At 49.4% G+C, this 20,655-nt stretch overlaps 1 protein-coding gene and 1 pseudogene across 3 annotated transcripts in view; both read left to right on the plus strand.

The window, feature by feature from the left end:
* Positions 1-636: 636 nt before the first annotated feature.
* Positions 637-2,836, plus strand: LOC106023281 (annotated as a pseudogene).
* A 3,495-nt stretch (positions 2,837-6,331) lies between these two features.
* Positions 6,332-20,655, plus strand: part of Mpp3 (membrane palmitoylated protein 3) — a 29,250-nt gene continuing 14,926 nt past the window's right edge. Inside the window, exons 1-10 of one of the 3 annotated variants that reach the window (XM_040749842.1) lie at positions 6,332-6,433; positions 7,464-7,586; positions 7,813-7,931; positions 8,150-8,227; positions 9,450-9,530; positions 9,770-9,907; positions 12,179-12,260; positions 14,353-14,438; positions 15,966-16,040; positions 19,124-19,320. In XM_040749842.1, the coding sequence (XP_040605776.1) occupies positions 7,562-7,586; positions 7,813-7,931; positions 8,150-8,227; positions 9,450-9,530; positions 9,770-9,907; positions 12,179-12,260; positions 14,353-14,438; positions 15,966-16,040; positions 19,124-19,320 (881 nt within the window). In that variant the 5' untranslated portion in view covers positions 6,332-6,433; positions 7,464-7,561. Of the gene's footprint in view, positions 6,434-6,559; positions 6,678-6,932; positions 6,960-7,463; positions 7,587-7,812; positions 7,932-8,149; positions 8,228-9,449; positions 9,531-9,769; positions 9,908-12,178; positions 12,261-14,352; positions 14,439-15,965; positions 16,041-19,123; positions 19,321-20,655 lie in introns of those variants that run through there. The other 2 variants (XM_040749843.1, XM_040749844.1) reach the window with 2 other exon arrangements.

Raw genomic sequence — 20,655 nt, forward strand, 5'->3', positions numbered from 1 at the left:
GCACACACCACTAGCTGGCACAAGTACTCTTAACCATTGAGTCGTCTCTTCAGCTCTGTGTGAGTGTTTATTGTATGGAAGATGCTACAGCCTGGACGATTTTTGTGTGGGCCTAAGGGAGGTACAGTGTAGACACTAATGGATGACAAGTAGTGAGGAGAGAGAGAGAGAGAGAGAGAGAGAGAGAGAGAGAGAGAGAGAGAGAGAGAGATTAGTTATAGATGGATTATGAGGTAAGATGCACAACTTTTAGAATATAACAGAGAGTAACTCCATGGTCTTTGGTTAGGGGAAGAGTTCTTTTCTTTGCCTTTTTAAACATGGCACATGTGTGGAGGTCAAAGGACAACCTCCAGTGTCAATCCTTGTCTTCCATTTTATTTGAATGTGATAGCTTTATTGTTCCCAACTGTATATGCAAGGCGAGCTCAAGTTTTCAGGGAGTCTCCTGTCTCAGTACGTGCGCCCCCCCCCTTTATCCACAGGCTCCTCTCCCCAGCCCCTGTTTCATTTTGGTTTTGAGGGTCTCATGTAGTCCGGGCTGGCCTTGAACTCAGTATGTAGCTGAGTTATTGATATTGACATTATGATGTTAAGTTATGATATTGAACTTATCCATCTGCCTTTACCTCTTAGGTGCTGGGACTACAGGTGTGTGCCTCAATGCTTGGTTTATGTGGTGCTGTGAACAGAACCCAGGGTTTCGTGTGTGCTAGGCAAGCCCTCTACCAACTCCCAACCCTGGGAAAGAAGATTTAAGACTCAAAAATCGAAGAGCATGAAGAAAAATACTGGTGGGGTTGATGATACTAAAATTAAAAACTGTCCATCAAAAGATGACACAAAAGAAACCACAGAGATTTTGCCACTGCCGAGCGTGGGCGCAGGCGGCTCTCGGAAGCGCCGGTGACCAGCCTCTTCCGAGCACGCTTCTCGGCTCCTGCACAGCCTTCATCCTGCGCGTTTCTCAGCGTCGCCGGTGGGAGTCACCGCCTTTCCTGCTGCCATCCGGAGCACGGTCGCACACCCCGCCAGCTTGCCGCCATGCCCAAGAATAAAGGAAAAGGAGGTAAAAACAGACGTAGAGGAAAGAATGAGAATGAATCTGAAAAGCGAGAGCTGGTGTTCAAAGAGGACGGGCAAGAACATGCTCAGGTAATTAAAATGTTGGGAAATGGACGATTAGAAGCAATGTGTTTCGATGGTGTAAAGAGACTGTGCCATATTAGAGGGAAATTGAGGAAAAAGGTTTGGATAAATACCTCAGACATCATATTGGTGGGGCTCCGAGATTACCAGGATAACAAAGCCGATGTCATTTTAAAGTACAACAGCAGATGAAGCCAGAAGTCTCAAGGCATATGGCGAGCTTCCAGAGCATGCTAAAATCAATGAAACTGATACATTTGGTCCTGGAGATGATGACGAAATTCAGTTTGATGACATTGGAGATGATGATGAAGACATTGATGATATCTAAAATGAGATCAACAGTTTACATTCTGGTCTTTCTGAAGATTGCCCTGCAAGTTTGAAATCTGGCCAGCCATAGACCTCAAGGAAAAGTTTTCACTGTCTTGATTGTAATGTGTTGAAGCAGACTTGATTCGATACTAAGATCGCTTCTTTCAAAACTGATATCTTAAGTGATATGTTAAGCCCACTTTGTTCATTTGATGTAATAGAACTCAAGTTCATGTAAGAAAAAAAAACTGCCTTTCCTACTTTGACCACTTCCAATAAGTAAATGGATGTTTTGAATAAAAAAAAAAAGAAACCACAGAGTGGGAGAAAATGTCAAAAGCATACATACCAGCAGGACAGCACTTTTTTGGATACATTGTAAACAAAATACTGAAGCTACTCTGAGTTCATTTATGTGAGGTCTAAAACTGACCAAGCTGACCAGCAATGTATGGCAATGTATGCTAACTAGCAATGTATGGCAATGTATGCTAACTAGCAATGTATGGCAATGTATGCTAACTAGCAATGTATGGCAATGTATGCTAACTAGCAATGTATGGCAATGTATGCTAACTAGCAATGTATGGCAATGTATGCTAACTAGCAATGTATGGTAACCTGCATATGTTATGATTAAGCCATAAAGCAGAACATGGAAGCTGTGAGCCAGAGGTCTGCAGGGGATTCTGGGAGCTGCCAATGTTTACTTCTCCATCAGGTGGTGGGTTGTCCAGGTGTTCTGGTTTTATTGCTCTGGGAGTTTGACTTATGCACTTTCCTGTATGTATATCTGAGATCTTCATACTAAACTTTTTTTTTAAAGTGTAGTGCAGGGGGCTGGCATAGACTAGCCAGGTGCAGGACCATTGAGCTACATACCCACCTGCTTCTCGCTGAGATGTAAATGAGACTGAGAATCTATCCTCTGACTCAACTCATCTGGAGATGCCCGTCTGGGCTCGAGCCCATTTTCTCTCTTGGATTTGTTCCCTGTTCCCTTTGGAGCCTGGGCTGAACGCCATGCCAAACCAGGAGCACCTGTAGCCGGAGGCAGAGTCTCTGCCACCTCTTCCGGAATTGCTGGCATCCACCTTTTCTGGATCACGCTTCCTATACTCTCTTCGTGCACAAACAGATCTCTTACTCCCTTATTGCTGTGGGGTCGGAGCTCCTCCTGCTGTGGCCTCTGCATTGAGCACCTCAGCTCTGGCTGGTTGACTCATGCTTTGGCCTCGCAGTGCTTTCACTTTGAGCTCACCCACGCAAATCTCTTTCTCGGGTTGCTTTCTCCTCTATCCTGCACGCTCAAATAACCCCTGCACTAGAGAACGTTTGCATCTATATAAAACCCTATTTTTATCTCCTTTTACAAGATTTTGTTTTATTTTTATTTGTGTGTGTGTGTGTGTGTGTGTGTGTGTGTGTGTGTGTGTCTACCCCTGGAGGCCAGAAGAGGGTATCACATGAATTTTTAACCACTCAGTGTGGATTCTGGAATCTGAACTCTGGTCATCATGATAAAACAGAAGCACTCTGCACTGCTGAACCATCTCTCCATCCACCACCAACCTAGAGAGAGGGTTTCATGTAGCCTACGCTTCTTGAATTCCTGATCTTGACTCAGTCTCCCAAGTGCTGGAATTAGAGGCATATGCCACCAGCTTGTTCTGGGGAAAGTCTTGGGGGCTAGGTTGTGGGGCATTATCTCTATTGAGCTAATTGTTGAAGCTATGTCCACTGTGGATCACTGCCTGGAATCTTAGACTGTATAAACCAAGAAAAAGAGTGGTGGTGCACACCTTTAATTCCAGCACTTGGGAGCCAGAGGCAGGCAGATCTCTGAGTTAGAGGCCAGCATGGTCTACAGAGCGAGTTTCAGGACATTCAGGGCTACACAGAGAAACCCTGTCTCAAAAAAAAAACCTTTAAGAAAGAAAAGAAAAAGGAATGCAATGGCAGCGTGACCTTATCATCATTTACTTCATAACTTCAGATACTATGTGACCAGCTGCTTCAAGCCCCTGTTGCCTTGAATTCCCCACTACAATGTCCTGTACCCTTGAATGTGAGCTGGAAAAAACACATACGTTGCTTTTGTCAGAGTATTTGATCATAGCAGCAGCAGAATAAACTGGGACACCATTATACATATATATATATATATATATGATCACAATTTATCCACTGACAGGCATAAGTACAATTAGTGCCCTTAAGATGATACTTGGAGAGTAGCACCCTAGTCCCCCTGGCTCCTTCCATGTGAGAACACAGTGTCCATTCCTGTCTGTCCTTGCTTTTTTGATGTGTATGGAACACATGGTGCCTTAGTCATGATCCTACTTGTGTTCATCCTGGACTTTCCAGCTCCTAAGCAATCAATTTCTATTATTTATTATACCCAGCCTGCGGCATTTTGTTATGGCAGCAGGAACTGACAGGTTTGAATTTGCATTTCCATGTTTAGTGCTGACAGATGATGTTTAGTGAGCATTTTCTCATGTGGCAATATGTGATTTGTGTATCCTCTTTAGTGAAATGCATACTTGTGTCTTTTGTCCAATTTTTTTTTTGGTTTCTTGTCTTTTTATTATTGAATGGCAAGAGTTCTTTAATTTGGGTACAAAATAAATTCATCAGATAATATTTCTTTCCAGCTTGTGGCTTTCCTGTTGCATGTGTGAGTGTTCTCTTGTGTGCATGTGTGCATGCCTGTGAGTGTGCAATTGTGTATAAGTGTGGGTGGCAGAAGTTAACCTCAGTGTTGTTCTTCAGGAGCTGTCCACCTTTGCTGGGACCTGGGGCTCACCAATTAGCACAGGCTGTCTGGCTAGTGAGATCAGGGACCAGTGCACATCTGCTTCCCTAACTTTGGAGCTACAAGCACAGGCCACCATGCCTCGCTCTTACATATGGCTGCTGGGGCTCAGACACAGTCCCTATGCTTTCACAACATGCACTTTACTGACTGGGCCATCTCCCCAGCATCACAACCCCCCATCCATGCTGCTTTTTTTGAGACAGGATCATATTTGTGTAGCTCAGGCTGGGCTTGCCAGGCTGGTCTTAAACCGAGAGATCTCCCTGCCTCTGCCTCCCGAGTGCTGGGATTAAAGTTGTGCGCTTGGGTTTGCAGTCTTAAGCCTCCTGTTTTAGCCTCCTGAGTGCTGGATTATAAGCCTGTACCACATTGTCTGACCACAAATAGTGAAAAAGACCTGAGATAACTATGTCTGCACATTCTCACTCTCTGTCTCTGTCTCTGTCTCTCTCCCCTTCCTTCTGGTGGCGCTGAGACAAATGTGGGCTTGCTCATACTGGGCAAATGCTTTTACACTGAGTTACACCTTCACCTCTCCCTCCCTTATTCCCTACCTCCCTTCCTTCAGCCTCCTCTCTGTCTCTGTTTTTTTTTTTGACACAAAATTTTGAATTTTGCTATGTAGCCCAAGTTGGCTTCTAACTTGGAGCAATCCTCTTGCCTCAGTCTTCAGTATTTAAATATATTGTTTCCTTTTAGGGGTTGTAACAATTTATTTACACTTATGGTATAACTTAAAATTTCAATTTTGTGTATGGTGTGAGGTAGGGACTGAGTACTCCCCCAAACACTGTACAAAACCATTGTTTGCACACCCTTTTGTTGGTGATCTAATAAGGAAAACATCCGTTGGCTTTTGGTAATTTTCAAAAGTTCAGCACTAGTAAAAACATTTCTGTGACCAGGTGTGGTGGCGCATGTCTTTAATCCCAGACCTCAGAAGGCAGAGGCAGGTGGATCTCTGTGAATTCCAGGCCAGCCAGGACAGCATAGTGAGATCCTGTCTCAAAACCAAAAATAAAAATAAAAACAAACAAACAAACAAACCCCCCCCCATTTCCTAGTTTTTCTCCACTTTAAATGCGGTCTATCCATATCACATTACTGGGGGCCTGTCAGAAATGCACGCTGATACCACTCTACCTCACAAGCCTCAGGTGGTTCATAGACACGGCAATTTGAGGAACACTGGAGCAGGTGATACTTGAGAGATGAGGGAAAATGTCCTAGTGGCATTTGTTACCTCTCACAGCTGCAAGGGTTGTCTACCAACTTTACCTCTCCGGAACATGTGCATCTAAACCTTACAGTATGCACTGTGGTGTTCTTCGTGCTATGTTGGAGGGGAGGGGACACACCCACCAGGCCACTCCTCACTCTTTAAGATCCCCAGCCACCTGCTCACTCAGCGGTACCTTTCCTTGGTTCCGGAACACACACCTTTCAATTCCTGAGCCTCAGTTTGCTCAACTAGAGCGAGGAAATAATTTTGCTGTCTATATCTGGGGCTAACACCGTGTGATCCCAGGAGTATGTGGGGGCAGAGAGAGCACAATAGAAGCCAGCTATTTCGGAGCTCATTCCCTGGGTGAAGCCCCTGGACACTAGTCTTTTTTCATTCAGCCCCACCCCCTCCAACCCAGGCAGCATCCAGCCGCCTTCTTCCCAGCCGTACTTCTCCTCCCTCGCTCCTCCCCGTCCCCAGGGCAGCGTGCACCGATAAATCTTTCGCAGCACGCAGCATTGTTGCAGCGGGTTGGCCCGGCTGCTGCGGGGTGCCCACCCCACCCCCCGTTCGACTTGCTAATGTCCCAGTGCAGCCTCTCGGCCTGGATCGACTTTGAAGCACCAGCCTCTGGCACAGTGCCTGGCACTTGCAGGGCGCTTAATCAATGTTTGCAAAATCCGATTCTCGCCGGAGCAGGTGTCCACCGGGAGCCGGCTGTGCGCCGGGCGGGGGCTGCTAGGGGGCCGCGGGGCCGCGCTCCGCCCCTCCGGGCCCGCGCCGCGCCTCCGCCCGCGCGCGCTGCCCCGACCCCGCGCGCCGCGGCAGGGAGGGGCCGGCGGAGGCGGAGCCAGCGGCGGCCGAGGCTGTGGGCTCCCGCGCGGCTCCGGGTCACCGATCCTAGATCCCGGCGCGGCGAGGTAAGAAGCGGCGCACGGCACACAAGGGACCGGGTACGCGGCGGGAGGGAGCCCGGGGACCCGCCCCTCGCGTGCGCCACAGCCTCGGGGCTCACCGTCCCCAGCGGGTGCTCAGTTCCCGGCCGGCGGTCCCCTTTGCTGCTGTTCCTCGGCGCTCGCGCATCCCGTCCGGCTCCTTCCCGCGCCGCTCCGCATCCCTTGACGCCGCCCGCCCAGTCCCCCCCCGGAGTTTCTCCTCCCAAGGGTAAACGCAGTTTGCCCCCCCCAGATTCTTTGCGAAAGCTTCTGGAGTCGGGTGGGGGGGAAGCCGGGGGGGGGCGCAGCTGGAGGCCGCCGAGGGGTGAGCTGGGCGTGGGGGCGGGGGCCGGGTACCATTCTTCTGGCTTTCGGTGTGACTGGTGCTCCGCGCAGCGTGCTGGCTCCACGTCTGCCGAATGAATGAATCATGAGTCCTTGTCCCTCTCCGAAGGAGGACTTTTTTTGAGGTCCACGTGCTGCAGAGCACCTGGGGAGTGGGTCTCTTGAGGTAGGGTACTTGCTTCCGGTGTAGCACAAACTCCACCCTCACTTCTTCATCTCCTCTCTGCCTCCAGACTGGAGGCTCCCTTTGGATTGGGGGCTGGAGGTGGGTTGGGGAGTGGGGGTTCTTGTAGGCCTTAGCCAGGTACTTATTGAAGGGATGCTGCAGCAGGGCGCTTGAGCAAACACTCTTAGAAGGTAGCAATAGAGAGGGCAGAGAGCTGTGGGCAAGAGCACTCTGCACGGGGCAAGGACTCTCGGCACTGCCAAGGTCAGCCTGGAAGAAGGAATCTGAGTACCCATTCTGGTTCAAAAGTTGCTTAGGGGCCTCCAGCCTCTGTTTCTTCATCCGTAAAAAGGGATAGCATTGATGTTCATCTTCAAGGTTTTATGCATAGTCAGAAAATATCAATGTTTGGCATATTGAGGGCACCCAACAAATCTTGCTCTCTGCCCACCCATCCCCGAGAAAAGTGACCATTTTCTTCTCATTTCTTCTGTCCTCACGTAGGTCATAAGCAGGTCCGGGTGATGTGTGTTCATTGCTGAGTGACTCCTTTCCCACCCCCACGAACTGCCCGGACAGCTGAGGACCTGCCAGGCACAGGCATGCCAGTGCTGTCGGAAGACTCGGGTGAGTGTCCTCAACCTGGGCCGCACCTGCCCGACTCCCAGGACTGGGGGAAGCAAGACAAGACAAAGCAGGAGTGGTGCTGTGGTTGCCTCTGGAAGCTACGCCTGGCCACCCTGCAGACCTGAGCCTGTGGGGAGAGTGCTGTCAGGCAGGGTGGGGGTGTTGTCTGAGAGAGTTCTCAAGGACAGGAAGTTTCTGGACCGTGTTCTTCTCGCCTCTTCCTCAGGTTTGCATGAGACCCTGGCACTTCTGACCTCTCAACTCAGGCCCGACTCCAACCACAGGGAGGAGATGGGCTTCTTGAGGGATGTCTTCAGTGAGAAGAGCCTCAGCTACTTGATGAAGGTGAGAGCCCCCTCAGCCTCTCTCCCCATCCCCAAGCGAGGCTCTTCTCTGTGTCATCCCAACCATGTCCCTACCCCATGAAGATTTTTAACTCACTAGGCCGGGCTTTCCATTTACATTGCTGTGGAGGGGACCCAGTTTGTGGCCCTAGGTGCCACCACAGCCCTGGGTGCCATGTGTGGCATTCAAGGTAAAGCAGAAATCAAGTATCTTTGCAGATTCACGAGAAACTCCGCTATTACGAGAGGCAGAGCCCGACCCCAGTCCTGCACAGCGCCATGGCCCTGGCTGAGGATGTAAGTCCCAGACTTTGATGTTTTGACTTAAGGTGGCGCACTACTTCAGGCCCAGAAGATGCTCTCGTTAGCCTTGTAACCACTGCTTAGCTGGGGACATCAGAGGTTGGGACCCTGAGGATGGAGAGGGAGAGGTCGCTTCCTTTTCTCCTCATCTTCCTCTATCGTGTGTGTGTGTGTGTGTGTGTGTGTGTGTGTGTGTGTGTGTGTGTGTGTGTGTGTGCTGAGCTATAGCTTTAGTCTTCCCTTAGCTTTCTGGCATCAAGGAGGGCCTTGTTAGCCTTGGCTTGGACCAGGAGACATGATGATTCCTGCTGACCATGTATTCTGGAACAAACCTGTTCCCTCAACTGTAAAATGGGAGCCTTGGATCCCTTCAGTAGCTCTCCACCTGTTCCTGGCGATATTAGTAGGTCAAACAGTGCCTTGTGTCTGGGCTTTGGGAGGCTGCCATGAAGTCTTGGATTCAAGGGACTTATGGTGTATCCCTGCTGACTAGCTCTAGTGTCTTGACTCCTCAGGGACCTTAGTCCTTGTGGTTTTTGGTTTAGCTGTCTGCATTGTTGACATAGACTGACTTCTATATAGATCACCTAATGTCCAGCTAGTTTGCTGGGCTGTTTCCTAGAAAATGGCCATGTGGGGGATGGCATAGTCTGTGACAAACACTGTGCCTGGCCCCTCTACAGTATGGTCATTTTGAGTGGGTCACCTCTCCAGGCTCTGCATTGCCAACGTTGCCACTAGCTGAGTGTCCTTTAACAAGTCACCCAACCTCTCAGCCCCAGTGTCCTTGTCCATGGGATAGCCTAGTGCCAGGGCACAGACTGTCCGACTAGATGAGACTGGGTTTAAATCCTGGCTATGCCACTGTGAACTTTGTGATCCTTGGCAAGATTTGTAATCTCTCGGCTTCAAGATTCCCATCCTTGCATAGCAAAATTAAAGTGCTCATGGTGTCTGGTTTGTTGAGAAGACCCATATAAAGCAACAGTGTATAGTAGGGTTACTCTCTGCATGTGTGTACTTCTGGTACCTGGTTTGATTTCCCCAGACCCTCCACCAGTCCTGGAGTGACAGATCTGACATGTTTCTGGGTGATGCAGTCATTATCCCTGAGAGGAACCTTGTGTCTGAGGCCCAGGGAAGAGGACTTCCCCCCTCGGGAATTCCAGCAGGCTTGTGCAGGGGCGCCCCAGCCTCCTATCTCCTTCTCTTACAGGTGATGGAGGAGCTGCAGGCCGCCTCTGTGCACAGCGACGAGAGGGAGCTGCTGCAGCTGCTGTCCACCCCCCACCTCAGGGTAGTCACGCTGCAGTCCCTGCACACCCACGCAGCTGGTCTCCTGGGACAGGAGTGGAGGGAGTGCTGGGGCCTGAGATGGAGGAGGAGGCTTCTGTGTGAAGGATCCTAAGTGGTGCCCTGAGGAGGGTGGCTTTTCTTAGGCAAAGGATCTGAACTCCTTTCTGCCCCTGCCCAGCCAAGGATCCCCTAACCCTGTGAGGGCAAATTGCCAGCGCTTTCCCCTGGTTTTCCTGGCAGGCTGTGCTCATGGTCCACGACACAGTTGCCCAGAAGAACTTTGATCCTGTCCTGCCCCCTCTGCCCGATAATATCGACGAGGATTTTGAGGAGGAATCAGTGAAGATTGTTCGCTTGGTGAAAAATAAGGAACCCCTGGTATGTACAGGCTTCTCCACCCCCCAGCATTCCTCTGTGTCTCACCCCCAACCCAGAAAGCCAGGAAGATGCTCCTGAATTCACAGGGAATGACAGCCACTTTGCCAGGATGGCAGCTCTTCTCTGCAACACTTCTGCGTGCAGGATATTGCTTTTCCTGAGTGGATGCTGCTCCTCTCAGTTTCAGCCCAGCCGTGTGCACAGTATGCAACCTGCACGTCTGTGTAGGGTGACCGTTGGTCACCATGCTCAGAAACGAAGTTAAAAGACTCAGTCCAAGGGTCAAGTGTAGCATACAGCATAATTTTGTTGCCATTTTAAAAGCAAGATAGAGGCAGGTGGATCTCTGTGAGTTGGAGACCAGCCTGGTCTAGAAAGCTACACAGAGAAACCCTGTCTTGAAAAACAAAACAAAACCAAAAAACCAACCAACCAACCAACCAACAAAACACACACACACACACACACACACACACACACACACAAACCCACTAAAACAACAACAACAACAATAGCAAGGTCATGCTTCCTCATTTGTCATGAGAAGTTGAATAATGACAGCAGAGACCGGAGCCTCCCCTCAAACCCTTAGATACATACACTCCATCCTTTATAGACAGTCTGTTGACCCAACTCTGAATGCCCAGGCAGTGTGGGCGCAGCCCCGCTCTCCTGGATGCTGACAGACAAACACTGTTTTTGCCCCTGCTTTCAGCAGTGATGGGCTAGGCAGAGGCGAGTCTGTTTATCAGATGGAAGGAAGAGGTGTGTGTGTGCCAAGAAAGCTTAGTACTTGCCTCGGAGAACTGCAGAGCTGGCATTATCTGGTTCCAGTTTTCCCTACCTGACCTGTGATGGGTGAGCCATGTCTCTCAACAGATGAAGATGTCCCCGTTGCTTCTGCTTCCTCACCTGTGACACACATCCTGGGTTCCCTCCTGGGCACTCTCAGGGCTGGGGGTGGAGGCAGTTCAGAGAGGAATATGTGACATGCTGTGATGGAGACTTTGCAGGTCAGGGAACAATGGGCATCGGGAGGTGCAGTGGACAGCCTCTGTAGGCAGCAGAATCCATTTTCTCTGCTTCTCATGATGACACGAACACTGTAATGACAAATGTGCTGGGTGTTCGTGGATAGTTGGTAACAAATGATGGACTTTTATTACAGACTACAGACACTGGATACTTACTGTTTACCTGTCACAAGTGTTTCCTTATGGGACTGGTTCAACAATGCTCCCCCTCACCCTAGAGGAGGCAGGCTCAGAGAACACAGGGGTTTCCTTGCTGAGGCCACATGATTTCTAGTCAATGGCTGAGCTGGCTATCTGGGCTTGGCTCCCCCACCCCCACCCCCATCACTGTGCTGACATGGGCCTCTTACCTGGTACAGGAAATTACGAGCTCATTAGTGCCTTTTTTATCCCAGAAATCATTTCTTTGTGTTTCATGGGCCAAATCCTGGTCCTGATGCTCTGGTGGGGGCATAATTGGTTCCTGTTGGCAACAACAGAAGGCCCAGGAACACTGGTATTGGCTCGAGGCAGGTTGAGAATTTGCTAGCACATATTGTCCTCATTATTAAATGTCTTTGCAAGTGACAAGGGCTGTGATGAGACAGAGAAAGCACTGGGGTTGGCATCATCAAAAGCTCCCCTTCCAGGAGAGTGACTTTGAAGATTCTTAGCGTCCCTGATACTCCTTCCTTCGTGTCTTATTTATCTATATAACATTTTGAATTGCATTTATTTGTTTTGTGCATGTGTGTATGTGGGTGCCACGGCACAAATATAGCGATCAGAGGACAACTTATAGGAGTTGGTTCTCCTTCTGCTATGTGGGCCCTGGGGATTGAAGTCAGGCATGGTGGGAGATCCCTTTATCAGCTGAGCAATCTCACTGTTTCTATTTAATAATTATTCTTTTTTTGAGACAGAGTCTCAAAAAAGCTCAGGCTGGCTTCAAACTCATTGGGTAGCTGAGGATGACCTTGAACTCTTAATCCTCCACTCTGTACCTCCTGAGTGCTTGGATTGCTAGCATGTGCTACCACACCCAACTCAGGAGGCCTAGTCCCTTGTGCAGAACGGATCATTGTGCTTTGTAAGCTGCAAGTGTGGCGCTTTCCTCATTTCCTGGTCTTATGGTGTTCTCAGCCTTGGGAAGGTCCCCACTGATCCGCCTTCCCAGGGTGACAGAGGGAGGAATGAGGGGAACAGTGTCAGTTGAGGGCGCCTTGCTAGAGCCTGTCTGTTCATGTGTCTCATTCAGGGTGCCACTATCCGAAGAGATGAGCACTCAGGGGCTGTCGTGGTGGCCAGGATCATGCGAGGGGGTGCGGCAGATCGGAGTGGTGAGTGAAGCCTGTGGAGCGGTGAGATGCCACCCTGGGTGAGATGGTGGCTCTCTATCCCTACCTCTAGGGTCACCTCTGTGGGGTTTGCTTCGCTTTGGGGATTGTGGATGGAATTCTCAAGGTCCCAAGGTTAATAGGAATTTAATTGACGCCTAATAGGCTTGGAGTTCTCATGGGTGATCAGGAAAGGGCTCTGGAGTTTAGTGTAGGCAGAGATTATAGCATTTGAGTTTGAAGATGGGCTTGGTTGGGGATTCCTGGCTGGGGTGGGGATGGTCCTTGCCACTTCCAGTAGGAGCCCCATCACCTTGTGAAACTGCTATGGACAGGAGTGTGTTCATGACCCAGATTAGTCTGGGTGGAAAACAGGTTGACAGTCATCAGTGCAAGGGAAATCTGGCAAGCAGGCCTCTCAGTGTAGGGGATGTTACCTTCTAGGTCTGGAAAGCTGATTGGAGAGTTCTAGGCCTTACTTTCAAACACAGTCCCCTGAGCATATTGGTAACATATAGGCTCTAATTCAGAAATCTGCACTCTTAATGGTGGCAGTGGCTGTTGCTGGTTCAATGCCAGCTCAGAGCAACAAAGACAGGCCAAATTATGTCAGGACAATTGTCATTGTAGTAGTGGCTACGTGCTGCATGTGGTGGCACTTGTGCCTGTAGTCTCAGCTGCTTGGGAGGTTCAGAAGGGATGATTCCTTGCATACAAGAGATCAAGACAAGCCTGGGCTACATAACACAAGCCTGTTGAAGTAAATAAATAAAGCTAGGTTGAGTGAACAGCTAAGTTGGTAGTAACTGGCTTGCCTAGAATGCATGAAGCGTGCATAAAACACCTGTAATTCCAGCATGTAGATGGAGGGTCAGAAATTCAAGGTAATTCTCTGCTACAGAGTGTCACCCTAGATTACTTGTGTCTCAAGAAAGATAGATACATAGATAGGTACATAGATACACAGATAGACAGATACACAGTAGACATAAATAGATGGGTAGTTAGATACATAGATACACAGATAGATGATAGGTAGATAGGTAAATACTTAGATACGTACGTACATAGATAAGTACTGGTGACTTTACATTTCTTCATGAAGACTTAAGAAAGATATTCTTGGAGTGTGTCTGCAGTTCAGGAAGATAAAGAGTTAATGATACTGGTGCATGCCTTTAATCCCAGCACTGGGGAGGCAGAGGCAGGCGGATCTCTGTGAGTTCAAAGCCAGCCTGGTTTATAGAGCAAGTTCCAGGACAGGCTCCAAAGCAATACAGAAAAACAGTATCTCAAAAAACAAAAAACAAAAACAAAAACAAACAAGCAAACAAAAAACAGAGATGGTGAATGGGGAAATCTCCCAGTTGGTAAAGTGCTTGTCACCCAAGCTTGAAGCCCTGAGTTTGGTTCCCAGCACCTGTGTAGAAAGGCAAATGTGGCCATGTGCTCTATAATCACAGTACTAAGAAAGCCCTGAATTGGTGATCCTGAATCCCAGTGAAAGCCCCTGTCTTAAAGAACAAGACGGGTGGTGCCTGAGGGGAGATAACATTGCCCTGTGGACTCGCTATGCATATGTACACAAATATCCACATACCTGTATACCTAAACACACACACACACACACACACAATCTCTAAGCAGAAGGCAGCTTGATCTCTCTCTCTCTCAATCTCTCTCTCTGTCTGTCTCTCTCTGTTTTGTTTGTTTTTTGAGACAGGGTTTCTCTGTGTAGCCTTGGCTGTCCTGGAACTCATAGACCAGGGTGACCTCGAACTCAGATCCACCTGCCTCTGCCTCTGCCTTTTGAGTGGTGAGATTAAAGGTGTGTGCATATGTGCATACTAACTCTATTACTTCTTAGCCGTGTAGCTTTGTCAGGGCTGTTGTATGTGCCTGGCTCTCAAATGCACTTGTACATGGGGATCTTCCCAGAGGATGGTTTGAATTTGATGCTGAGTATGTGTCACTCTGCCCCATCATTAGACCCGAGTCTGCCCTGTAGTGGTTTCCCTAGTGCCCAGAGGCACAAAGCCCAGCGTCAGGGCTACCATTTCAGTGCTGAGCTAACCTCCATCCCTGTGTCTCCTAGGTCTAGTCCACGTTGGTGACGAACTCCGAGAGGTGAACGGGATTGCGGTCCTGCACAAACGTCCAGATGAGATCAGCCAGATTCTGGTCTGTGTGGCATGCCTGCAGAGACGGGGGTCTTCAGCTTCCCTGCCTCTGCTTCCCGTTTGTGTGGGGATGGGGCAGACAGAATGGTTTCCAGTTCACCTCTCCCAGTGCCTCTCTCCCGGCTCTCTCAGCTCTGCTCTTCAGCATAGCCTTCCTCTTCATCCCAGTTCCTGGGTCTGAGAACCTTCCAAGTCTCGGGTTTATCCTAGTCCAACTGACTTTCAGCCTCCTTTGCGCTAACAGAGGGACAGAAAGAGTTTTCAACTTGTGCCTGGCTATTATTAGCACGGAAGAAGGGTATAAAGTACTTTATAACAGTGAGAAGATTCGGGAGAGTGGCGGGTGGTGGAAACAATGTCTGTTCCTGGGCCGGTGAGGCAAAATGGAGATTGTGGAGAGCGCCTCTGCAGCTATGGCAGGCTCATCCTTGGGTGTCCTCACTGACTTAACTAACTTCTGATGTTTGTTGGGATGGGGCAAACAAGATCAGTGTTAAAGAGACAAGGCTGTCCTTCAGCATTGCCCCTGTGTTGGGGGGCGGGGCAGACAACACAGGTGTAGTTGGCCCTTGGGTCTTTATGTGAGCATCATGGGCTCCTGGTGTGGACACCAAACTCCTCGTGTTTAGAGTGACCTTCTATGACATGGGGGGTAATCCTGTTCTTCCTCCTGGGCTCTGAGACTGAGGTGCAGGTCTCTGGAGGAAAGGGAACTTCCTAGAAAGGTGGGAATGGCCTGAGATTGGCTCCCTGTGGAGGAGTGGGACCAAGGAAGGAAGTCCTAATCAGGCAGGACCTAGGATGATTTGACTGAAGTGGATTATTAAAATAGTCCAAGAGAGGCTGGAGAGATGGCTCAACAGTTAAGAGCACTGGGTGCTCTTCCAGAGGTCCCAGGTTCAATTCCCAGCAACCATATAGCTGCTCACAACCATCAATAACTCCAGTGCCAGGGGATCTGATGCCCTCTTCTGGCCTCCATAGGCACCAGACATGCAAATGGTATATAGACATCCATGCAGACAAAACACTCATATGCATAAAAATAAATAAAATTTAAAATAGTCCAAGGAAATCCATGCAGACAAAACACTCACATGCATAAAAATAAATAAAATTTAAAATAGTCCAAGGAAATCCATGCAGACAAAACACTCATGTGCATAAAAATAAATAAAAATTTAAAATAGTCCAAGGAACATCAAGAAGGGGTCTAGGGACCTCTATGGTCTGGAGGTTTGGGGAGCTGGAATTCATTGCATGCCTTGTCTTGAGTTGTCATTAGAATCTCCAGTCTTTCTGTCCCATGGCAAGGCAGTGTATGCATTTCCTTACTTGCTCTAGCCCTGGCGGTCCATATCAACTGTCATAGGCAGGTACTTGATTCCTAATAGCAAGTTCTGCCAGGGCAGAGGAGTGGAAGCTGTCCGTCTGCCTTTCATTCTGAACACCCACCTAGGACGGGAGATGAACTCACCGAGCATAGGGTCTCGAAAGCCCAATTGGCCTGTGTCCCCTCTCTCTCCAGGCCCAGTCTCAGGGATCTATCACCCTCAAGATCATCCCTGCCACCCAGGAGGAGGACCGCTTCAAAGAGAGCAAGGTACGGGAAGGTGGGCTCCCTGGGGCTTGCTCTACTGGGGAAGGGTGGGCCTTCTGAACCCTGCAAGCTTGTGCACCTGGCCCTAGTAACTTCTCTCCAGCCAAGGACTTTAATAGTCCTAAATGACTCACTGCACCCTGCTGTTTGGAAACAGGGTTTTGCGTGGTGTGCTAACAAAAGACAAGCTTACTGTATTTGAAGTAGCAAATCTGGGCCATGGAGAGAAGGTGCTTAGGAACTGGATTCTGGACCAGTGAAGTAGCTGCCATTAGTTTGGTTGTTCGCTGGGCTTCCTTTTGGTCATGACCTCTCTGCTGGGCTCTCTGCCAGGGGGGTTTTTACTGTAGAAGGGGAGGCTGTCTGAACGAGTGGTTCACTGCTGTGTGTAGCACGAGAGACATCCCAGAAGCCATTTCAGATTGGGTGTAGGGCTTGGAGGGAGGTAAAGATGGTTAGAGTTTCAGAGAGAAGGGTCAGTTCAAGGCGTCTGTTAGACAAGGGCCTGGAGGCCCATGGTAGGGGGCATGTTTGGGGGGGAATCTGAGAAAAGGGGCAGTGTGGTGGGGCTTGAGGGTCGGGTGGGAGGGGCATTGCTGGGGATGTGGGATCAGCTGTGAAGGACTCTGCACAATTCTTGCCTAGTCTGGGTGCTCCTATAAGCTGACTGGCTTAAGGTTTGAAGGCAGACAGCTTATTTGGTGGGAAGTGACCCCCGGCTGTATGGGTAGGGAGGTGAGGGGCAGGGCAGGCGGTCCTACTGGGAAACAAGCTACCCAGAAGTCACCACCCACTGGGGGTGCCTGAAGCTTAATCCTGAAGGGCTTTTGGGATCAGAACACGCTTGTTCTCCCCAGCCAGGAGCTGGGGAGGTGTGTACATAATTCTCTCCAGGCCCTGGGGCTTTGTTCTTTGTAGTCCTGCCTGCTAGATTAGAGACAAGCAAACTAGCAGCCACAGGAAGTAAGTTCTGGGCAAAGGGGTGCAGGTGCACCCTGAAGTCAGCCGGCACGCACTAAAGCCGTAGAACCCTGGAGATGGGAGGTCACCCCGACAGAGCCCAGGAGACACCCCCATTGTGTAGGAAGGCCTAGTTATTGGGTGGGGGCGGGCCCGAATGCAGCACACACACACACAGGAATCAGATGAGAGCTTGCAGGGGTCAGTGTGCTTCGTTTACAATGTGGGTTTTGGGGTTTGAACTCAGGTCGTCAGGCTTGGCAGCAAGTGCCTTTACCTGCTGAGCCAGCTTGGCAGCCTTGGTGAGAGGCTAAGGGCATTCTGACCACAAGGGTGTTTTAGAAAGGTCTCTGGGCAGCCCAAGCTCTCTAATGCAGTGACCCTTTGATACCATTTTTGATACCATTCCTCATGTTGTGGTGACCCTCCCAACAATAAAGTTATTTTGTTGCTACTTCATAACTATTTTTTATTACTGTTATGAATTGTAATGTAAATATCTGCTATGCAGTCCCCACAACGTTGAAACACACGGGTTGAGAACGCTGCCCTAGAGGGAGGGGGAGTGGGGTGGAGGCTAGAGGCAGGGAGGCGCAGAGTGAGGCTGTTTGGAAGTCCCGGGGGGAGACTATTGAGAATGGCAAAGACTGTCGAAGAGGGTATTTATTTGGTTCCATAAAGAACTTGGACTTGAAGTTCTTGAATGTGAGGCAGAAGGGGAACAGAATGAGTTTTCATCTGGGGGTTGAAGGAAGCCAGCCAACCCCAGCCTTGCCACTCTGTGCTGAATGCATAAAAGACAGCTAGGACAGCCTCGGGCCCAGCAGAGGTGTCCAGGGTTTATTGATGAAGGGCAGATGATTAGGAACAGCTCGTGTCTTCACTGACCTCTTGTTTTGTAACCAGTGGAGGAACAACATTTCCATGGCGGTTCTTCCTAGCACCCTTGGATTAAATCCCAGGGCATAAATGATCCTGACTCCTGTGTGGGACCATAGCATCCTGGGTGTGGGCTTGACACGGGAAGGATGTGGTACCCGGCTCCTTAGCCCTGTTCTCTTGAATCTTTCTTTGTGGCCCACTGCTCCTCCTGACAGCCACTCAGTGCACGGCAGCGTCCGTATTTGGATGAGAGTGTCTGGCCCTTCCTCAGAGGCTCAGAAGGTTCTTATTGCTGTCTACCTTAACCTTTCTTGTTTTTGCCACATGAGGGAATCTCAGGTACATCTGAAGATGGCCCTTCCCCTCTATATTTTCGATTTGCCACTGTAATAATGGGGCTTACATAGTCTGGAACTAGAGTGCTTGAGATAAATTCATAGCTGGGTGACAAGAGAGCAAAGAGATGAGGTAGTTCTGTGTCCTACCCACCTTCCCCAGAGAGGAGACTTGGCCAGGTTCGTGGCAGACAGGGCACGGCGGGGTTGTCGAAACTGTGGGTGTGAGGTTTTGTTGACATTTGGGCTCCTTTCTCTGAGGAACTCTAGAGTCCTTGCATAGATGGTGCCTGACTTCATCAGGAGCAGTTGTAGTAAAAGTAACAATGGTTACAAATTGTGCATGTGTTTGCCTTTGTCTCCAGGGTTAGTTGTTACTTAGTGTGACTGTGGGCCTTGCCTATACATTTCCTTTTTTTTTTTTTTTTACATTTTCATCTTAATGGTTGTGTGTGTGTGTGTGTGTGTGTGTGTGCCACAGTGTAAGCGTACACATGGAGGCCAAAGGACACCTTGTAGGGGTGAGTTTTCTCCAATGGAGGAAACTGGGGGATCGGACTCGGGTTGTCAGGCTTGCATATGAAGTGCCTCTACCTACTGGACCCCTGTTTCCTGACTCTCTTTGTTTGGTGTTGGTATTGCTGGGGATGAAAGCAGTGTTTCATATATACTAGACAAGCACACTGTACCACTGAACCATTCCCCAGTCACTCATTTTCCAGTTACCTATGGATTTCTTGACTCATATCCCAAAATGGATGAAGATCACCAAGAAACAAACCCAGGGTGTTTCTAACTAGCTCTCTGCTCTGGAGGCCACTTGTGTTTTCTAGCTAGGAATGGCCACTGTCGTCATGTGGCCTGTGCCCTGATCCAGAAGGGCCTCCTCACTGCAGCCCTTGCACACAGGTGTTCATGCGTGCCCTCTTCCACTATGACCCTCGGGAGGACCGTGCCATCCCCTGCCAGGAGGCAGGCTTGCCCTTCCAGCGGAGGCAGGTCCTGGAGGTGGTGAGCCAAGATGACCCCACCTGGTGGCAGGCCAAGAGAGTGGGAGACACTAACCTTCGAGCTGGCCTCATCCCCTCCAAGCAGTTCCAGGAGAGGTAGGTTTGGGATGCTGTCGTGGTGTGACTGGTGGTCCAGGTACACGGAAACTCCCTGAGTCTCCATCACCTCAGGCATAGGGGAGCCCACTGAGGGCAATAGCAGTTGCTTTTATGTCTTTGTGTCTGTTCTGGTCTGATAGCCAGTGGAGATGGCTGTTTGAGATTTCAATAATGTATGGGCATTTACTTTTCCTTTTCACTGTTGGGAATCAAATCCATGACCTAGGTAGACATGCACTCTACCCCTGGGCTCCAGTCCCAGCTGTCTGTCTTCCTTTTCTGTTTTGAGACAGGGCCTCATTAAGTTGCCCAGGTTGGTCTTGAACTCATTGTTAGCCCAAGATAGCCTTGACTTGCAATCCTTCTGCTTCAGCCTCCCTACAGGCCTCACATCAGGGCCAGCTAGACATTTGAACTGAGTTAATGTATACAGTTGTTCCTTAGTGTACTCTGGGATTGCCTCTAGGACCTTCTGGATGCCAAAATCAGTAGGTGCTTAAGGGCCTTGCACAGAATGGTATTGCATTTGCATATGATCCCTCCACACACACCCACATCCTCTTGGTGCTATGACTCTTCTCTGGGTGATATCAGATGCCACATTGTAGTGGCTTGAATAAAAACAGCCACCATAGACTCATATGGTTTTTTTTTTTTGTTGTTGTTTTGTTTTGTTTTTCAACACAGGATTTCTCTGTATTGTTTTTGGAGGCTGTTCTGGAATTTGCTCAGTAGTCCAGGCTGGCCTCGAACTCACAGAGATCTGCCTGCCTCTGCCTCCTGAGTGCAGGGATTAAAGGTGTGGGATTAAAGTTGGGCGCCACCAACGGCCGGCGACTCATATGTTTGAGGTTTCAAAAGTCCATGCCATTCCCGGATAGTTTTCTCCGCCTTGTGCTTGTGGATTGAGATGCGAGCTCTCAGCGCTGGTCTAGCACCATGCCTACCTGCCGCCATGCTCCCCATCATGATGGCCATAAACTCTAAACCTCTGGAACTGTAGCCGCAAATTAAACTCTTCTATTTGTTTTGGCCATCTTATTACAGCGATAAAATAATTAAGACGGCTCTTCTGTGTAAGTGCTGTGTGACAGGTTGGCGTGCTGTATTGTGTAGGGGCAATGAGAAGAGAGCATGTGCACAGCCAGTATAGGCACAAGTTGGTTTTTTTTTCCCAAAATATTTTCAAACTGCAGGAAGTGGACCGATAAACATTCACAAGGGGACTAGGAAGATAAAATTGCCCAGAGTCTTCCCTATGTCTAAAGAACACAATTTATTTCCCACCTGTGCTTTCTCTGTGTGTGCTGCACACAGAATTTCTTCTTTTTG

Source organism: Mesocricetus auratus, unplaced genomic scaffold, assembly GCF_017639785.1.
Source record: "Mesocricetus auratus isolate SY011 unplaced genomic scaffold, BCM_Maur_2.0 Super-Scaffold_100007, whole genome shotgun sequence".
Classification (NCBI taxonomy): domain Eukaryota; kingdom Metazoa; phylum Chordata; class Mammalia; order Rodentia; family Cricetidae; genus Mesocricetus; species Mesocricetus auratus.